The sequence below is a fragment of the Vulpes vulpes genome, chromosome 9, assembly GCF_048418805.1.
Source record: "Vulpes vulpes isolate BD-2025 chromosome 9, VulVul3, whole genome shotgun sequence".
Classification (NCBI taxonomy): Eukaryota; Metazoa; Chordata; class Mammalia; order Carnivora; family Canidae; genus Vulpes; species Vulpes vulpes.
Window position 1 is genome coordinate 51,025,325 of NC_132788.1, and position 21,975 is coordinate 51,047,299.

The 21,975-nt window shown below is 42.7% G+C and overlaps 1 protein-coding gene across 10 annotated transcripts in view; it reads right to left on the reverse strand.

The window, feature by feature from the left end:
- Positions 1–21,592, reverse strand: part of LHFPL6 (LHFPL tetraspan subfamily member 6) — a 249,939-nt gene extending 228,347 nt beyond the window's left edge. The window contains exons 1-4 of one of the 10 annotated variants that reach the window (XM_025996847.2): positions 20,116–20,240; positions 19,566–19,858; positions 18,608–19,195; positions 7,739–7,834 (exon numbers count right to left, since the gene is read on the reverse strand). In XM_025996847.2, coding sequence (XP_025852632.1) covers positions 7,739–7,834; positions 18,608–18,992 — 481 coding nt within the window. In that variant the 5' untranslated portion in view covers positions 18,993–19,195; positions 19,566–19,858; positions 20,116–20,240. Of the gene's footprint in view, positions 1–7,738; positions 7,835–18,607; positions 19,196–19,565; positions 19,874–20,115; positions 20,277–21,129 lie in introns of those variants that run through there. The other 9 variants (XM_025996846.2, XM_025996848.2, XM_025996850.2 and 6 more) reach the window with 9 other exon arrangements.
- Between the last annotated feature and the right edge of the window lie 383 nt (positions 21,593–21,975).

A 21,975-nucleotide genomic window follows, 5' to 3' on the forward strand; every position in this document is an offset into this window, starting at 1 on the left:
AAAGGCACAAAAGTGAGATTATGTAGAAAATGCACAGGAAACACAATAAAATCCAGTTTGGTCAAAGTGGGATGCACAGGAAGGATGTCAGTGAGCAGTAATGTGACAAATGGAGCTTGGGAACACAGCAGAGAAGGTCCTTCACCTATAGGTAGCAACAGAGGTATTTAATGAAGGTCCATGATCACAGCCAAGAGGATTGCTCTGGAGGCCACGTGAGGATGGATGGGAGGAAGGCAGGTGTGCAGGACGGGAGCCCAGAATGACAGACATTCACCACTGGCACAGGTCCTCTGAGGTCATTTGAAATAACACGATGATGTGCCATGACACCAATTGAGAATAATATTTAATGCCAATATTTAATGCCAAATGACTTTTAAAGTGATTACTCAGAGATCATGACTGTAATAGTAGCATGTTTCAATCCCACATAATTACATTTAACAATAACTTTCTCGTAGCATATTCAAGACAATAAAATATCTCGTCATTCTAGAGGATTCAGCCTCTGATGTCAAAATAATTTACTGGGTTAAGGCACATTCTTCTGCCCCATCTCTACCTTCAATACCAAAATACATTTCATCTTCCTTGTACAATATACTTGGTAGTTTTTAAAGAATTATATACAATTATCAAACATATTTTCTTTTTATTTTACTCAGCTAAATTCCCCTGAGGATCAGAAATGAAAACTCTCAAACTCCTGTATTGAGCTCTAATCTTAGAGAACATCACTTCAACACATACCTGCAAATATCACTGGCAAGGTTCATTTTGTAAAGATAAAGTAACGATCTGGCTATATAACACAGTACTGAAGCCTGCTGTTGATAGAATAACAATGACATCTTTCTGAGGGAGAGTCGAGTGACCAAAGCCATGAATTTATAAACTCCTTGAGGTCACAGACCTGTATTACATTTACTTCTTTGTTTCCCATAGTAGTGATCACAGTTTCCAGAACAAAGCTGCAGCAGGATTTTAAGACTAAAGGAGAAACTGTGTACAAAACTGTTTGTATATTACAAAATGCCATATTAAAAGTAGCTGATGTTAGTTGACTTGGAACTCTAAAGAACTTTTTTTTTTTTTCAGTTAGTCTCTGGTTATTCAAAAGAGATAAAAATATAGATAGCAGTAATCAGGCTACAAACACATGGGGGTGTATCAGAGAAGACATGGAGGGTTATAGGAAGAAATGTCACAGAATCTGCAGATCATATAAAAAATTTCACCGTGATGGAGAAAACCCACAATATGGGGGCATATGCTTTAGAAGAAAGAAAAAGAAAAGAAAAAAAGAAAAGAAAAGCCAGGGAGGAAGAAGAGAGGGAAGGAACCCGCTTGGCCAGTTGTTGAGAATACCTACACAAATATCAATTTCACTTCAAATAATAATCTATCAAATACAACCAGATACAAAGTCTGTTTACGAGGTTCAGAGTAGTAAGACACCAGTTAGATAAGATTATTAGTTCAATTGGTTGAAGAAACGCAGGAGTGTACAAAGCAAGCTAAAAGTAGACGGAAATATAGCCAAAGTTCTCACTTTATAGGTCTTTACTGATCTGCTTCTACTTATTACTTTATCCTCGTTAGCTAGAATATTCCCTAGCACGGAGCAGGAGTCAATAAATATATGTGTAATGAATGAAGCATATTGGCTTCTTAAGTTAAAGTTAGGTTTGAAATTTTAAGTCAAATGAGCTATGAGTAATAGCCACCATTTACTGAGCATCTACTATATTAAGGTATTACATGACTTACACATATTTAAATTCCACAAAACCCCAATGAGTTGGGGCTACTATTAGTCCTAGCTGAAAGAACTGGGGCTGAGTGGCAGTAATTTGCCCAAGATCATGAAGCTGATGAGTGACGGAGTTCAACCCTGTCCATATAGATCCTTTGTTCACTTGCTTCACACAACATATGGCCATAGAATAATGCAAACACATGAACAGAAGGCAGTACTTGAAGACTTGCTAATACAAGAAAAGTACTAACATTTCATTTACTTACAGTCTCACAGACACAGTTTTTTCCAGGATCTGATTGCATGTAAAATTCTGAAGCATCCCATGTGGGGGAAACTGTTGTTATTCTAATCTTATGCTGTAAGTAATGCTACAAAAACAATCTGCCACAATTTACAAGCCTAACAAGCTAAATAGAGCAAGTATAGAGAAATAAAAACATTTCCTTCATCCAATATTTTCTACCATCTTAAAATCTCATCAGATTCAGAGTCCCAGATCGGCCTTAACTGGACAGTGATATGATTATGGTAAAACCACTCCACACAAAGCATAATTGTCTGAAATTACACTGAAGTTCAATGTACATAAAACGGTGCCACACAGGGAAGAAGAGCTCACTGCTGTGTAATTTAATGAAACCTACTGAGTGTCAAGGGCACAGGCAGCCAAACTGAATTCTAAATGGTGGCCTACCAGGAGGCTATAATCAGGATAGCCACCAGTGGGTGGATGAGATAAACTGACTTTCTTCCACCAGGCAATCAAAATAGAATGCCATCTTTATGCATGACACCAAAAAAAAAAAAAAAAAGTTAAACTATTCACCCTTTGCACCTCTGCTTTTTATTTTTTTTAACTATGTGGTCATTTCTAGACTCTTTCTTCTCCAAAGCACCTTTTTGTTAACAAATACCATATAGAATTTTTTTTTTCCTATTTGGCTTTTCTTGTGATTTCGTTTCCAGAAAAACAAAATCTAGTTTTACAAAGTGCAAGCTTCTCTAATCTCACCAGCAGAGTAGCTGTTAAGCAGCTGACACTGTCCAAGGGGTGGCGTGTAGAATCAATGATTAAGTTAGACACAGCTAGAAGCCTGATTTCTAACCAGGACTGCCACATGGCAAAAGGAAGTGTCAGGATTTAAGCCATGCTGTATTAAAAGTAAATGAAGTAGTACTCTCTCATACGAAGGTTTTCAAAGACATATTTTCCTGAATCTATGTATTTAACTGTGACATTTAACCAGCCACCCACTTGACCTTCCACATTAAAGTCCCACAGAACCTGAACCACAAACTGTCCAGAACCAAACTCATAACCTTGCCTCACAAAACATGCCTCCTACAGACACCTCACTCTTCATAATGGCAGGCTTGTTCCAAGAGGCACAAAGACATGAAAATAGAGAGTTACCAATGAGGTTCATTCTCACCAATGATCAGTTGCCAAATCACATTGACTATATTCCATCTTACCTTTTATATCTTATATTTCCTAGAGTCCAGAGCCTCACTGTGTAGATCCCTAAGGCCCACTCAAATGAAGTGCAGTCTGGTGAGACTCTATCTTACTGAGGGATGTGGAGGGTAAGGAAACAAGGAAATCAGGCCAACAGTGGATCCAATAAAGCAAGGTAGGAGAAGATCATAATTCAGTGATCACGCTGCCACCTAGGCTGACCTCCAATGATTGGGAAAGCATTTATGAAAGCATTGGATCAGTAGCAAAACATTTCATAGTACTCATTGTACCCTGCCTTGGTCCATTTTTACTTTTTCAATGGGCTTACGAGAAAAGATTCAAGGTCTATAGACAAGTTTAGCTAAGGCTAGCAGAAGCTCACCTGTTCCATGGCCTGGTCAATAAACAAGATCCTGAGGACATCAACCAAATAACATCTCTCTGAATCCTCTTAGCACCTGTATCACTTTTGTCAGTAAAATTTCTCATATTAGAGCTTGTGCCTTTTGACATCAGACACTGTCAGATTCCAGTAAGTATCTTACATGGGGCCTAGTACCTGTGCCATTCTGCAAAACAGGAGCTTGATCAATAGCTGCAAAGTTGAACTGGATTCAAAATATATATACAGTAGATTTCCAAACAGAGCACATTATATTAAGTATCAAGCAGACAGAAAATTCTCATTGCCTATTTTCTCTCTGGCACTTTGTTAGACTCTAGGGATACTGTGGTAAATAAAACAGAGGAGGTCCCTGTCCTTGAGGTATTACAACCAATTAGGAAAGGCATTATACACATAATTGTAAAAGATTAAGTAATCACAAGTGTACCAAATGCCATGAAGGAAAAGTGTAAACATAATAGATACAGCAACATGGAAAAAAATTACATATTGGTACCCTTTTCCACTCATTTTTCATTCCATTCCATTCCTTTGAAGGGTGCACAATTTTAGCAGTTCTATCCCCTAACCAAATACCTAGACATTGGATCTACCTATGTATTCAAATAATACACAGAAAAATTCCACAATGATTTTTTCTCTTTTCAAAATATACAAATGATTATTACCTCTACCTCAATACGTGAAAAGAATCCAGGAGCTTTCCAGCTAGCTACCTCTCAACTTAACTCTCCAGTACCGTGCCATAAATGAACAGAGTTCTTATATAAGCAGGTACAGGGATAAACAGCATCTCCCTGCACAAACATTCTTTATTGGTTTCTGATCTCAGGAATATCTCGAGTACCAGATCCTTAACACTAATCCTTCCAGCCTCTCCCTCTCCAGCCTCGTCTACTCACCCTCCCTCATGCTTTCTGCCCTGAGTGCCTCAAGGGCAACCTGCATGCTCACTTGGTAGGCTTTGAGGTTCCCTCCCTGGCATGCTCTTCCCTCCTCCTCTTCCACGTTTCAAGCCTCAGCTCAAACCTGCCGTGTCTTAGAAAGCCTTCCTTGGCACCTCATCTAGGTCATGATTGTCCATGATGTACTTTTTCTTCCTAACATTCATCAAGTTTGTATCTCTATATTCATTTTGGGGGAGTATTTGATTAATGTTCATCTCTCTTACTAAAATTCTAGGTAGACAAGAACCATACGTTACCATGTCAGCATTCTATCTCCAGCTAGAACAGAGCCCAACGCAGAGCAAGCGCTTAAAAATCATTTGTTGAGGGGATCCCTGGGTGGCTCAGTGGTTTAGTGCCACCTTCGGCCCGGGGCGCGATCCTGGAGTCCTGGGATCGAGTCCCATGTTGGGCTCCTGGCGTGGAGCCTGCTTCTCCCTCCTCCTGCGTCTCTGCCTCTCTCTCTCTCTCTCTCTCTATGTCTATCATAAATAAATAAATAAATCTTTTTAAAAAAATCATTTGTTGAATAAATGAATGAGAAAAGCACCACTTATAGTAAATATTTCTTCATGTTGTCTATACCTTTAAGCCTTGTAAACACCAGGGTAACTTCCCTTGGAGCTAAAATTGATATTCTTCCTCAGAACACTTCTAGAGGAATTAATTCTTACTTAGAAATAACTATAGAGACCATAAAGGAATTAGCTTTACTTAAGGATTACAATTTTCCATTTAAATTAGGTTATGTAACACCAAATGGGAAAAACAAAACAAACAGAAAAAAAAAAAATGACATCCTAGCATATGTTGCATCATAGAAAATAACAACTGTCCTTGTAGGTCCTTTCTAGACATGAAGAGAACATGGAAAATCTGATATTTGTATCCAAGACAATGGTGTACACATAGGAATGAAAAATAGTATGGGGAGCTTGGACTGTTATGGGAAGTCATTTGTAGCCAGGAGTGAGGAAAAGCTATCTGGACTCTGACCATGAACCATTTGCCCTTTCCAGCCACACTTACCCTGGAAAGCCATGGTTCCGTAGAGAATCCAATGTTTCCTGTATGTGCCTAATACTATCCAACATCATTGACTGCTATCTGTTTGCTACCCATATAGATGGCACATTTATGGCTGGCTGAGAGGACGATCCAGGTAATGTCAATGTAAGATAACATGAGGGTATATGTTTTAGTGAAACTCTAGAGCTGAGAGGAAGACATCCGCATTTTACACAGTGACTCTCACCTCACCAAGAAGCATTCTAACAGGTGAGGATTAGATTCGATCACAGAATTATACTATTTTAGAGTATAAGGGCTATTTCTTTTTTTTTTTCCAAATTTGATATGACCAATATACGAGAATGATAAATTACACCGGAATGACAAAACTACATTTGGTGCCTCATGGCCCTCAATGCAGCTGATTCAGGGAAGATAGATAATAATCACAGAGAATATGAACTCATAGGTTCAAGGAATACCTAGTTTCCACTCTTGCTCTGCCTTAATATGCAACGGTACCATGACTAGCTAAGCCAGGACAGGAATCAATCAGGTCTGAAGCTACAAGAGTCATTTAGTACAGGTAGCTGACAGCAATTTTTGTCATAAACCTGTTGACAACAGAATTCACTTATTTCTTTATAAATAAAATAAAGGCATAGTTGGGAATGTCAACAATTTCTACAAAACTGAGATGTATGCAATCAATCTTACACCTACATCTTGCTTATATATTTACACATTCTTTAGTTCCTGCACTTTTAGGGACAGAAGAGGAGAATGCTTGGGAGAAGCCAGCAAAGTTTAATAACACCAACAGTGACTTCAGCTGTCATCACAATCCTCCTCTCTGAAGCCCCCAAACACTCTTGAGTGCAGTCCACAACCCTCATTAACACACATACACACAATTCTAAAACAGAAATAACCACCTTGTGGGGCTGTGTAATAAATTATATCTACGTACATACATTGTTGTGGTGACAACAATACTTATTATTTTAAAAAATGTTTTGAAAAGGCCTGGTTTCTTATATAAATAGAAATACAGTATTACTGAGACATTCATTCGTTCACTCATCTATCCATTTAAAAAGAGGAGCAGCAAAACCTATCTACCTTCTACTTCAGAAATGTCTTCAAACTCTTGTTCTCTTTATTCCAGCAACTTCAGTAAAGCTCCCACCACCTCTGGCTAAGACTGCTGTTACAGGCTTCTCACTCCCTTTCCTTGGTTTTGGCTATTCCCCAAATCAATCTTACTCCTCGTGGCTACTAGATTACAGATGATACAGTTCCTAAGTCAATTCTACCCATAACCACTCAAGGGCTTTGGTTTGGTTAGTATAAAATCCTCACCATGGAATATAAACAAGGACTTCCACAAACCTGACTCCACCTGTAGTCTCTACTTCCATCTTGGGGTGCATTAGACCTGCCCCCATTCCTTATAATATGGTACCATTCTCTGAACTCACATCAGATCTTTTCATGACTCTTGGCTTTGAGAACCTGGTGTTCCCCCTGCCTGAGGGCCCAGGGAATCTTCTGCTCACCCTCCAGAACCAGCTTAACTAGCACCTCTGCTGTGAAGCCTTTGCAGACCACTCCAGACAGAAAGTCATTCCCTCTGCTGTGTCCCTCCAGCATTTTGTTCATACTTCAGTGGACTGTGGCGATTCTTGATTAAACATCTGTGATTTCTGTCTATTCACTACAAATCCCAAAAGTTCACAGTATGACATGATCCTCCTCTTGCCTGAGGCAGGAATTTGAATTATGTATTGTATTTTAGCAAGGGTCCAACTAGGCATGCAGAAGCTGTCCTGAGGTATTTTAAACATGGATGATTTAATATAGCACAGGAAATTGGTTACACAGATGATGGAAGAGCCAAAAAACCAAACAGGAGATAAGGAGGCGACCCAGAAACTGGTGACAGCAGGAAACTGCTGCCATGCATTAGACTGGAGTGATGTTGGGAAAAGATGGCATTACCAGGGGCTGGAAGAATTGAGCTGGAGTAGGATTATCACAGTGGCTTCCTGAAGGAAGCTGGGGCCATAAAAGGTAGAGCATTCCAAGAAAAGAGACAATTGCTGCCACGGATACTACCCACGGAAGAGCTAGAGAGGGAGATATACCCTGGCTTCTCTCTGCTTCCTGTCTTCCAAAAGGGCTTCCCATTGGCTGAAATGATCCAGATGCCAGGTGCCAAGAGTTCTGGGAAATGCGGACTCCTGCAATAGAGAGACAAGTGGGAGAAGCGTAGGATAGAAAATAACTGGCACACTGTTATGAGGCGGGCAAACACCTGGCTTGGCTGCTGAGTGAGACTCATCAGCCAATCGCTGTATTCAATAAAATGTGGAAGTGTGTGTAGGTATCATGAGTCCTTTAGATTGTAATTATACCTTACATGTTGGTTTCCCTCCACAAGACTGTGAGCTCCTCAGTTCCTTAAAAAATTAAAAATAGAAATACCATATGACCCAGTAATTCCACTGCTGAGTATTTACCCAAAGAAAACAAAAACAGTAATTTGAAAAGATCTATGCACTCCTGTGTTTACTGCAGCATCATTTACAATAGCCAATATATGGAAGCAGCCCAAGTGCCCACCGATAAATGAATAGATAAAGAAGACGTGGTAAATATATACTATAGAATATTACTGAGCCATAAAAATGAATGAAATCTTGCCATTTGTGACACATGGAAGACCTAAGGGCATTATGCTAAGTGAAATAATTCAGACAGAGAAAGACAAATATCATCAATTTCACTTATATGTGGAATATAAAAAAACAAATAAGCAGAAAAAAAATCAGACTCATAAATAGAGAACTAGTGATTGCCAGAGGAGAGATGGATGGGTGGGGATACATGAAACAGGTAAAAAAGATTAAGAAATACAAACTTCCAGTTACAAAATAAATGAGTCAAGAGTAAGAAAAGTACAGCATAGAGAATATTGTCAATAATATTGTAATAATGTTGTTTGGTGACAGATGATAAGTATACTTATCGTGGTGAGCACCAAGTAATATACAGAATTGTCGAATCACTATGTTGTATGCTTAAGACTAATACAACTTTATATGTTAAGTATACTTCAATTAAAAAAAAACTGTAAAAAAGACTGTGGGCTCCTTAATAGGAGGGACCTTATCTCAATTTGTATCCAAACAGCTAGACGTTATTTGGCATATAATAGGCACTCAATACTGTTAAATGCCCCTAAACACTAGTCCACTGGATTTACAATGTATCTTAACTCAACATTTCCAAAGCTTATTCTGTTGTCTATTAATTCAAAAAGATCTTATTGCCTATCACAGGTAAATAGGATTCTGCTATTCCCAAATAAGTTTGTGAATCACAGCATTAGGCTGTGATTAGTATCTTAGTCCACTGGGGCTGCAATAACAAAATATCACAGACTGAATGGCTTACAAATACCAGAAACTTATTAAAGTGTCAGTGTGGCTGAATGGGGGCCCTCTTCTCATTGGATCCTTGAGGGGCAGAAGGAGAAATGAAGCTGTCTCTGATTTGTTACCAGTGGCATTTATTTCATTCATGAGGGCTCCACCCTCATGACCACATCACCTCCCAAAGGCCCCACCTACTGCTACCATCTCATGGTGAATTAGGACCTCAACAAATGATTTGGGGTGGGGTGGCCAAAATTTTTTAGACCATAGCAGCTGGTTTCTTTATTGAAGAAAATGAACAAAGTTCACTCAGAGCTTTTAAAATGTGCTTGAAGAGAGAGTTGTATTATGCAGCATCATTTCAACACAGAACACTTTTTTTCCCAAAGGACTAACATTATTCAGAGACATCATAAGGAGACACTGCTTTAAATGTCTTCATATTCACGGCATTATTTTATTTCATCTCTGAAATATTTCTGTGAGAAATATAGAAATGTGTTTCTGGAAGTAAACCAGGTGTTTTGCCTTCACACAGCAGACACAACAGTCCCTCAGGGCACCTGACCCACAGCCACAGCAGCAGCAAAGGCAGCGTGGAGGAGATCATGTCCCAGCCGAAGCAGAAGGAGCTGGTGGGCAGTGTGCGGCAGAAGATGCTTCTGGACTACAGTGTGTACATGGCCAGATGTGTCCCCCAGGAAAACCGAAGCCCCCAGAGGAGCCCTGTGCAGAGTGCAGAAAGCAGCCCCACGGCTGGGAAGAAGGTTGTCAGCTATCTGGATTCTCATCAGCTTCAGGGAAATCAGGGGGAGAATTGTATACTAATGTAAGAAAATTGTCTAATGATAATGCTTGCTTTTTAAAAAGAGTTCCTTAAATTAAAAATACAAAAACATGTCTTTGAAAAAAAAAAAAAAAAAAACAAGAACAAGAAAAGAACAAAGATCACATCATATAAATAAAAATGTTGCTAAAAAATAATTAAGACTAAATAATTCATCGTCAAGTATTAATTGAACCTGTAAGATGTCATTTACTATTCGAGTCACTGTAGGGCCAGAAGAAAATCATAAATCTTGGTTCCTGCGCTATTTGAAGGCATCAGACATATGAGAAAAACAGAGAACCATAAAATGGAAATTTCTTTTTATACAACAATATTTTTATACATGTTTCAGTATATCAAAGTACCTGCTTATTGAAAGTATAAGACACAGGAAAGGTAAATTATTTACTAGAGTTATAATCAGGTCATTCCAGAGCTTACATTACCTTTGAGCTTCATGAACTGTAAAACCAAATCATTAGCCGGTATGACATTTACCGTATAAAGAAAAAATACCTAGATCCCACAATAATTAGTCAGCAATATCAATGCACCAGAACTAGAACAATGTTGAAACCTCATGATCTTCTAAAAATAACCATTCAGAAGTCGCTAGTAAATACCTAGACTTCTCAGAGTGATCTACCTAGAACTCTCTTTTTTTCTATCATAAACATTTTAATGATAAAGATTGACAATGTCAAACATTATCCTTCATTTCTATAGAAAGATACAAGGTCCTTGGTTTTGTTATCTAAGAAATGTGTCCTCCGGAATTAACATTATCTTTAGCCTTAACAAAGGATTATTACAAAGGCTTCTAACACTGGGGTACTTACACTAGGAAACTCAGTCAGCATATAATAATGGAAGATAACATTCTTCTGTTAAGTAATTGTTAAAAAAAACTTTAGTCAAGTGTTCTGGCATTCTCCCCTAATGGTGTCTCTCCTGCATATCACATTATTAATGTTAACCTGCAATGCATTTTATTAAAGATGTTATTTATTAATTTGAGAGAGCGTACACACACAAGCAGGGTGAGGAGGGTGGGCAGAAGAGGAGGGAGAAGCAGACTCCCCACTGAGCAGGGAGCCCAACATGGGACTCCAACCCAGAACCTTGGCATTGTGACCTGAGCCAAAGGCAGACACTTAACCAAATGAGCCATCCAGGTGCCCCTGCAATGCATTTTTTGAAATTGGCAGTAAGTTGCCAAGTCATGTTACTAAAAGTGGTTTTATCACACTACAAACATAGAGGGAGGACCAAGGAACGACAAAAAATATTTACCTAGGTTGAAAGACATTATGATCCACCATGGTCAGATATTCTGAATTCTGCATGATACAAGGTGGAATTTCAATGAACACTTTATCATGGGTGATAGCATTCACAGCACAAACAAAAACTAATGAAATACCTTTGGGTGTCACTCTCTAAAGTTCAGTGTTCTCAACTGCGAAAAAGAATAAATTGCCTGCCTCAATGGGGTAAAATGAGAACAGAATAAGTTCCACACAGTACTGGTCCCTTCAGGGCGCTGGGCCTAAATAAATTAAACACTTAATACTATGCTGTCCCCGTTCCTCTGGGGAGATGGTAATCGACAACATACTGAATTCTCTGCTGTAATGAAATGGATTAACTTCCCATAACCAAATGTTTCTCGAATCTACTTGTTCCTGTGTATTCTTTCCTGTAAGCATCTATTGGTACACCCAGGAATTAGTGTCCTCAGAACACATGGAGGGTGATATCTTAAGAAAAAAAAAAAAGATGAATTTTAATGACATTCATGAAAAACTTTTGAACCCGATGCTGGTATTCTGGTATTCCTTCTGACCACACCCAGCACACGCCATAAGACACTCTTACCCAGCTGGAGGTAGCAGGAGAGATCAAGTACTCACAGTGTACCAATAATGACTATAGGCCCAGTGCAAATTTTATGCACCTCATGATATCATATAGGATGATGTAAAGCTCTCCAGAGTATGTGTTTTGAGGTATTTTCTTTTATGGGAATGGTTATGAATCACGCTCCTCAGTTTGCTTTCTTTGTGACAACACACTTTTATTTTTTTTTTTTTTATTTATGATAGTCACAGAGAGAGAGAGAGAGAGGCAGAGACACAGACAGAGGGAGAAGCAGGCTCCATGCACCGGGAGCCCGATGTGGGATTCGATCCCGGGTTTCCAGGATCGCGCCCTGGGCCAAAGGCAGGCGCCAAACCGCTGCGCCACCAGGGATCCCTGACAACACACTTTTATATAACAGTTTACCAGTGTGCAATCTCTGCGTTAGAGAGGCTAACTAACCCATACTAACCCTAGTATGGCTCCAGTGGTATCTAGCTACAGGTATGTTAGCTGGTGATAACAAAGGGAAGTAAGCTAAAAATCAAATGACTCTCTTAGAAAGACTCTACCCCGTAGAAAGTAAATGAAGACTTGGACCCTGTCAAAAACATCAATCAAAATAATTCTAGGTTAAAGGTCTTGCACAGCTGTTTGCATGATAGGCCCAAGTGCAATGAATAACCCTTTATTCCACTATCTTAATTAATTACTACCATTTGCATTTTTTTTTCAGAAATATAAACTTAGGAAGTAAAAAACCTGTCACTCAAAACAGGCAAAAATTGAGTACACTTGGCAGTAAAGAAACCAAGAGTTCAGTACTCGACCACAGAACAGTTGGGACTGTTCAGCAGCTGTGGCTGTAAGCAGTCACAGAGTGAACCTCAGAACAGGGCCAGAGCTCCTGGAGCCTGTATGACATCTGTGTCTGCAAGATGGGGCAGGGGAGGCCTGGCCAATGGGCACATGCAAACCTGGCTTCTACTACTCTGGGTCAGATGATCCCAGACTGCTCTCTTGGCAGCTTCCACTCTAAATTTGAAGCACAACTGGAGGAGACTCATGGTGAAGTTCAAAGGAGTCTGGTAACTAATCAAAATGCCCCCCCCCAAAAAAAAACAAAAACAAAAACAGAACGTAAACCAGCAACAATGCATTTGCAGGCTGCAGGATGCAAACACAGCATAGGAAACAATGGCAGACTTGAAATTTGCAGGTGGAGTCACAAATCAAAATAGTCTTTATCTAAGCATAGCATGGAAGATTTGGTTCTTCTGCTTTCTGAGTGTATACACAGGGCTGATGTCCACCGGTAACACCTAAGACCTGTGAGCTCAGAAAGAACACAGCTATAAACTGGTCTGTTCCTGCTAATCGTGAAATTTTACTGCACATATCACATTATCCCCGAGGTAACTATGGATAGAAGGAGATTGATACTCCACACTTAGCTTAGCAGTAGACGTAAGCCTATGCCCAAATATTGATATCATATGGGGTTTGAAGTGAACAAAATCGGTTCATGTTTCTCAAAATGTGGCCTGGGGACCATCTGTGTTCTGAAACCCTTGGGGACTCTGTTAAAAGTGGTTTACCTGTGCCCCACCCAGACCTGCCAAATCAGATTCTCGGGGTCAGAGCTGGACCCCCCAGGAGAAATAAACTCCTAGGGTGCTTTTAGGCCCACTACAGAGTTCAAAGAGCATTGTACTGAATTTTGACGTTAATTATTGATATGGAGAACTTGAAAGTTTCATAGGAAAATTTGAAAACCTTGAAAAACTTTTCAAAGTAAGCCTTTAAAATAAGAGTTCTCCTGGGTTAAAAAAAAAAAAAAAAAAAAGTACGTACAAGAAAACTTTACATGGTGATCATAACTATTTGAAAATGTAATTTTAAAACATTAAATACAAACATATAAAATTTGGTGTTTTAGATCTTTAAAAAGATCAGCTAAAAAAAAAAAATCAGCTAATTCATTGACATCCCTGCCTTTAACGAGTCCAGAGCTCAGAGTGGACAGTACCTGTGGCATTTGGTTCGGTTATCCACGGTGCTGAACCCTCTCGCCCCTTCCTGGCTGGCAAAGCCCCGCTCGCACTGCCACACTGCCTAGCTTCCATCTGCACCCTGTACCTCTAGATAAGCAGCGTATGTGGGACATATGGCTGGGAGGAAAGGTGTGGCTCGTGGCCCTGGAAAGTACCTGTCTTCAGGCAGAACACATCATCTTTTTCCCTAGAGACGGCTAAGACCAGGAGACCTTTACCTTAGTTGAAGCCAATTTAACTGCCATCTTGCCTACTGGCAGAAGCTCTGACCAGCTGGCTCCTGAGTGTCCTGCTGGCCTAATCTTTGCTTTTGCTAGACGTAGTTTCATGGAGTTCATCAAGGGTGGTGGTCTTTGCCCATCTTTCCAGTCTGCAATATAGACTTCACATCTTTCAACTGGCAATCCATGTCAGAAAACCCACTGCATAAAAACTACAGAGGGTGTGTCAAGGTGTTATTTTGAGTTCTCCATCTATAAAATCTTGTTTCCGGCATAGGGCAATGGTAAATGAAAGTATATACACACACACACACACACAGTCTATATTATATAACATACATATTATAATTACAATACGTATATAGTATGTACTCAGAGAGAGAACCTCAGGAAAATAATTCTCTGTGACAAAAACAGGAGAGTTGTAACAAGGGCGTCCCTCAGCCAAGAGGACGCTACACAGACGGTATCTTTCCACAGCCCAATTATAGAAACATTTGTCAGATCGTAACACAACTGAATATTAACTAAGTTCTGAAAGTAAACCATCTACCAGAAGTCCCATACTTCTATAATATGAAATGGTTAACCAAGAACAGGGTTCTCAAGGTATGGGCTCAGAACCAGCATCATCTGGAAACTTGTTAGAAATGCAAAGTATCAGGCTGCTCACCAAACCTACTGAATCAGAAGTTCCTGGGGAGGCCCCAGAAATCTGTTTTTAAAGCCCTGGGTGATCCTGATGCATGGTAAAGTTTGAGAACTGTAGGTTCAGATCTCAAGACAACTCACCCAGACTTTACCTTGTTGGTTAGGGGGGAGACGAAAGGAGCAGGAGTACAGTAGTAAGCAATCGTAAGGTGTAACTCAAAGAGAAGGAAAAAGAGCCCTGCCTCCTCCCCCACCTGGCCTCAGAAGTATTCTGATTTCTTAAAATCAGAGCAACCTCTTTCAGTTAAGATACAGTCACTAAAAAGCCACTATGCCCATTAATATGCCAACACTTCTCATTTATCTTACCCCTTAGTGGTCGGTCACCACTCGACAGACAACCAGAAAGGAAGGAGAGCATAATGTGGCATATCATGTGACAAGTCAGGCTTAACATGGAGCAGGGGAAGGAGAGTCACAAGCCCTCATCGTAAAGGGATGACAGACAGGTCCAGGTGGGACCCTACCGTGAAGGGACTCTGGAAAGGCAATGATGCTTTCAGCAGACAGAGAAAGCGATGCTCAGAGGAACACTTCATCATCATTACTGTCTTCAGCAGCACTTAACTATCAATTAGCTGAGAAGATGGTCTTCCCCTGGCTTCTTAGAAACAGAACACCCTCCAAACTGGAAAGGTCACCGTGTGCTACCGATTAGCATCCTCTACCCATTTTATACATACACGTGACGCACATTCAGGATAAATGTGGAAGAGTATAAATGTAGGACTCCCTCCCGTGCCCCCTTATTACAGCAGCAACAGTACTTTCTTAGGGCAAAAATCAACACATTCAGATCCTGACATTCACAAGCACCAGTTATAGAACTTACAGCAGACCTGATATGTCAGCAGACCTGATATGTTCCCCCATGTTTTATTTACAGGGCATGCAAGTCAGGCATTTTCCCAACACATGCATTAAAAAGTGTGACATTAATGTTTAAAAACTTTGTGGGAGGACTTCATGACTACAACACTATTTGAAAGCACACAATTTTATATTCAACAAACAAATCCAACGTGAAAACCTGTTTTCTCAGAGCACCATCACCATCCAATAGGCATGTACCCATTTTTATTCCACACTGTACTTCTCCAAGGCTCTCTGCATGCCTTTTAAAAACTCAACTGAGAGTAAAACTCCACTGAAGCCAGTTTTTAAAAATTATGACATAAACATGACTTAAAATGTAAGATGGAGATGTGGCAATTAAAGTTTATGTACAAGCTGCCACAAGAAAAGCACAAGTCATTGATTCCTTGAAGGACTCCTCTATGGGGAGCAAATGTCATATGCAACAGTCTATCTTGCTTTGCTCTGCCAGTTGACAGGTGACATTTTAACCTCTAACCAACCATAGCAAGACAATTCAAAATTAAGGTTGACACTTTGTCCTTTAACTAGTTCCAAAGTACTGCAGGGGTTTTACTGCCTGATGTTACACCATATGTGCAAACTCTAAACACAGCAGGCAGGGTTAAGCAGGACGCCTCTGTACTTTACCATTCTTCTGCTTCCTGTTGTTTTTGGAGCAACTCTAACTTTAGCTAAACATAACCCTTCTGAGTGAATCATTTTTAGTAAGCGAATCCGCCTTATAGCAGAGTACGCTGCATGTTGACTGTATTTCTGAAGCACGGCCACCTACAGAATTCAAAGAACTCACCGGCTTGGTATTTTGCAGTTTTTTAATGAAACCCACTCACTTTATGAAACAGTTCATAAAATAAAATTATGTATCACTTAAGTTTTTATGTATAAAACCCCAAACAATTATGAGATGAATAATGGGAATAACTATTTTTGAGGCTGTTTTTCAACTCATCTACCATTAAGCAATAGTGACGAATGGCAGATTTTTCAGAACCTAGTCCATAACTCAGGTTATTTTCTCATTTCAAATTTACTATTAACTTGAATAATGGGATGTATTTACTTACTTGTGCCCTCAAGAGGTCTGAACCAGAAAAACCTTTTAGGTCTTACATTCATAATTATTTTTTACCAGGTAGGAGAAAGATATATGAGAAATGAGAGAATACCAACTGCTAATAATAAACTATATCATAGCTTAACGTCAGTGACTCTTGCCAAGCAGAGTTCATGAAAAGCATGTACAAAGGGAGAAAAGGTCCATTTAAAAATACACATAACTTCCCCAGTGATCTTTCCCTTTGAGTTTTCTGTAAAACAGAGCATTTAGCTCTATATTATTCCAAAAAAATCTATACATCAATTACAGAGGGAAGCATAAATCTCATGGGTCTCAGATTCACTTACTGTTGCCTTCCTTCATTATACATTTAAAGATAATCAATAAAAACTGATTTCTCTTTGTATTTTCCTGTTCTGCCAGAAATAATAGCAGTCCCTGCCCTAAAATGAAGGAAAAATGGAAAGTGATATTTACCATAAGCGGAGAAAAAGAAACTGCCTATGCATTTTTCCTGAGCCAAGTGAAACACAAACAGCAAATCAAGTTTATCCTTAAAGAAATAAAAATTTTTTTTTTAAATACTCCTGGCATTAATTCTATTTCTGAAATCTGTGGTATCAAAGAATTTTGATATAAATTCTGTATTTATATCTCAGCTTTCAACAACTTCTTTGTGTTTTCTAATCATTTTACTTTACTTCTACGTAAATATATATATTACATCCGGTAGAGGAATAAAGAACCGCAAGCAAGTCTTGTCATTTATTTTAAAACACAAACCTTCTTTGCCCCTTGCCTTTTTAGTGCAAGGATTTTCTTATTCAAAATGTTACCTGAAAGCATTATATCAAATAACCCACAATCATCTGTTGGGGTTCCTCCAATATACAGAGCCTACCTGAGAACTATCCATTTTAATTTTTTTGTTCTTCTTCTGTATTCTTCACAAGACTGTAAGAAAACCCCAAATGGAAGAGGAACAGACTTTTACTTTGTAATGAAGTTACAAATACATTTTTATATGTTTTCCTAGCTTCCTATTTCCCTTCATTCTGTGCTATCCACAGGTTGTCATATTTTAGCAGGGTGGACTATAAATCAGACAAGTTCAACCCGTCAGTTTGAAGAATGGAGGTGAAAAGCACAGTGGAAAATATATAAAGTATAATTAAAACCATATGACCAGAGATATTGAAGTAATACTTGTTGGAGCAAACCCAAATAGAAATCAAACCTTTTCTGGTGTTAGTGAGACTCTCCAGTCCATCTGGGACAAGCACACAGTATTTGCTATTTTTTTTTTTTTCCTTCACAGGAAGAGCATCCAGGGAAGTTAAATCCTAACAAGATAATTACGCCTATAGCTGTATTTGTAAGCATAGTGAAATCTACAGTTGTTCATGTAAAACTGATCTCTCATTTAAAACAGTAGTCATTTATTTAGAAATACAGTTTAAGACTGGGCAAGGGTCAATTTTACACCTGCCAAAGAGAATTAAACGCTTATAACAGCAATGTTGAATCAAAGATCTTTTCTACTCTTCATCTCTAAAGACCTGAAGACGCCAGTAAGACACAGATAATCTAATTGCTTACTGTTGAACAAGAAGAGCAGGAAGTCATAAAATCTAAACTATCTCCCCTACTTCATTTAAACAGTCTCAATGTTACTGCCTCATATAGGTTGTACTTAGCAGGCCAGTGATGTATATATGTCTAAGAAGGGTCAGAAATTAAGATCTCTTGAAGTTGTAAAACAGTTCCGGTAAAAAAAAAATAAAAAATAAAATAAAAAAAAATCTTGACTTTGGCAGGCTATCTCCAAAACTTTCCCATGTCTCTTTCTCCAGAGCATTCCAATTATAAGTGCCAATTGTAAGGATTTCTGCAGACAACTGGAACATAATTTTCAATACTGCTCTGGGATTCCAGTAATCAAGTCAAATCGAACAAGGCACTTACCCCCCAGAAACTGAATTCCTCCAGCCACTCTTCCCACGGTCCTCGAGATGAGCTCCGACACACAGCAAGCCATGAGGGCAGTGAGAGCCACCAAGAGGAGGAGGCCACAGCCCAGGCCTGTCACGATGGTACAGATCCTCCATTCTGCACTGGGGATGCCCTGGAAGGAGGCATAGCGCCCACATTCCTCTACCATCACCATCATCTGCCGGCTCTCATCATGCACAGGGTAGGAGCACCTCCGGAAAGTACCAAAGGACACAGACTTGCCCAGCTGTGACCCCCAGAGCCAGTAAGGCATAAAGAACCCCACACAGGATGTGGCAGCACAAAGAAAGGAGAGCAAAGCCCAGATCACCCCGGTACAAGTCAGGCTGGATGCCATGTTTCAACAGACAGGGCAAAGAGGACCCAAAGTAACTGTCCTGGGATTGCAGGAGTGAGCGAAGGTGTGCAACCACCAACCACCGTGTGGAACGGCAGGCAATCCACAGTTCTGTGATGCGGGCAGCGGTGTCTAGGAACAGAATGGATCTTCAATCTTACTGGCCATCAACTTCCCATCCTCTGTAGTAAAGATGATGGTCCCTGGCAAAACAATGATAAACGTTAGAAAAGTTAAACGTTTTTAGAGAAGCGACACCACCAGTTCAGTTGGTCTGCAACTGTTAATTAATAAACATTCAAGCTTGCCTCAACACTTCAAAAGCGGGAAGAACGAATTCTCTCTGTAAACTTCTCTACAGTCCAGGTTTTGTCAAAGTAGCTCAAAGCCTTCTCAGGTCTCTATGTCCTATAAATGCTCCCAGATTAACTCTGACAGCTATTTACTTAAAGAAATGCATGGCTTCTATTTGCCAAGTCAGTGAATTCGTTTCACATGCTCGCGGTAAAAGTAATGTAGCATTTTTACTGCCAGTAAACATAATTCCAAATATTAAAATAAAGTGAACCATACCATGGTTTGTCTATTTGGCTTGCAAGTTCATGTTCCTAACTTGTAGCAACTTTTCCGTGTCCCTTTAGGTGCATTCACTGTGCAGGAGCCCGAAGAGAGTAATTAGGGCAGTCCTGGAACTGCAGAGCACCGTGAATCCGACAAGGGCTTCGGGCCGTCCGGGCTCCAGCGCGGAGGGAGCCGCTGGGCGCTCGCTGGGCCGGGCCGGTGGTCTGTGTGGACCCTTCCTTCCGCCTTTACCTTTCCTCCGGTGTCAATGAAACAAAGCCCGGGCGTGACTTCCTTCTGATTCACTGCTTCCAACAGAACTGTTAGCCCCGTGTCCCCCGTGAGTGACCCCGCGTCTAGTCTGCCAGGAGCCCATCCCGGGGCTCCCCCGGGGCTCACCGCCCCCCCCGCAGGGCAGGTCCCGGGCCGGTGCCCTCGGCCTCGGCGGGGACGCAGCGCGGGAGCCGAGCCCTGCCCTCGGGCCTCCGGGACCCGGACTCCCGCGCCCGCGCCCGCAGCCGGGTCCCCGGCCCTCGGCCGCCCCGCCCGGCCCTCACCCTACCGTGTCCTCTGCACCCGCCGCCTGCTTCCAGTCCGCGGCGCTCCCGGGCAGCTTCCACCACTTTTTTCTTTTGGGAGCTCGTCCCCGCGGCGGCGGAGCTCGGTGGGCGGCGGCGGAGCTCGGTGGGCCGGCCCCGGGCTGGGGGACGCGGCCGCGGGCGCGGAGGGCGGGGGGGGGGGGGCCGCGGCTGCAGCTGGGGGCCGGGCCGGGCGGGGCGGGGCGGGGCCGGGCCGGGCGGGGCGGGGCGGGGCGAGCCCAGCGTGGGCCCCGGAGGCGCGGGGGGCGGGGGGCGGGGGGCGGCGGCCGGCGCAGCCCGGCTCGGGGGTCGGAGCGCGCGCAGCCCGAGCGGCGGCGGGGACCCGGGGCGCGGGGCGGACCGCGCCGGCGCCTACTCACGCGGCTGGCGGGCGGGTCACCCACGGCGCCCGCAGCGCAGCGCCCCTCCTCGTCGCCGCCGGCCCCGCGTGCGGGGGGCCGAGGGCGGGGGCCGAGGGCGGGGGGCGGCGTCCGGCCGGAGGGGGAGGCTCTCCCGCGGGGGCTCGGCGGGGCGCGGGGGCCACGCGCGGGCCGTGGAGCTCCCCCCCGGCAGGCGGGGCGCGCGCCGCCGCTCCCCCGCCCCCGCCCCTCCTCCCCCTCCCCCGGCCCCGGCCCCGCCCCCTCCCCTCCCCTCCTCCCGCGGACCGCGGACGGCGACCCCTGCGGGCGGGGCGAGAGGCGCGCGGACCCACAGGTGGGGACCAGCCCCGCGCTCTCGGCGCTCGCGGGCCGGGCTCGGGCTCGGGCTCGGCTCGGCTCCGCTCCGGCGCCCGCTTGCTGCCGGGGCCGCGGCGCGGAGGAAGGGCCCGGAGCGCCGGGGAGCGGCCCTCGGGGCCCCAGGACAGCCTGCGCCGCGGCCCCCACGCCCTTCCTGCACCTCGCCGTCCGCCACCGCAGTCAGCGCCACCGTGAGACTCTCTCCCTCTCTCTCTCTCCTCTTCTTTCTTTCTTTTCGCTCGTCCCGTCCCCAGCGCTTACCGTCTCCGGAGCCCAGAGCTGCGGCCAGTCCGAGGACGGTGCGAGGCGGCCCAGGACCGTGTCCTAAGGATCCCGCCATCTGGGAGGAGCAACATGCGAAGCAGACACTTCCCCAGAGGGGTCTGTCAAGTGCTTTTTTCAAAGTAGTTGAAAGTGACACATGCACAGGGATACGTGACATTCCATAGTGGATGTTCAAGGAGCATCGCTGCAGTTAGCCAGGACTCTGTGCGTCGTTCCCGCAAGGACCGCTGGAGATGCGTGTTCTCTCATTATCCCATTGGAAGGACTTCAGTAACCCGCCCCAACCCTTTTGAGGTCATATAGAACTTTCTAAGAATACGCAGAGACTGATAAGCCTCTCAGAAAAAAACCAAACACATATACATATTAAGCTTTATCATAGTGGTTCCCAAAGGAGAGACGGGAGGTGATGCACCCCAGGAAACATTCGGCAAGCTCTGAAGTTTGTTGTTGTTCTTGTTGTTTTTGATATTTGGTTTACTTATTTGAGACAGAGCACGTGAGAACAACGTGGAATAGGGAAAGGAACAAGCAGTGTCAGCCCTGAGCAGGGAGCCCAACCCAGGCTCAATCCCAGGACCCGGAGATCATGACCTGATGGGCTCAAATACTCAACTGACTGTGCCACCCAGGTGCCCCTCGCAAGGTTTTGGTTATCATGAGGAGGGAGGTGCTACTGGCATCTAGTGGATAGAGGCCAGGGATGCTGCTGAACACCTTAAAATGCACCAGACAACCCCCCATAGGTACCTAGCCCAAAATGTAAATAGTGCGGAGTTTAAGAAAACCTGTTTCAGGGAAATGTCAGGTGGTTCCCTGTTC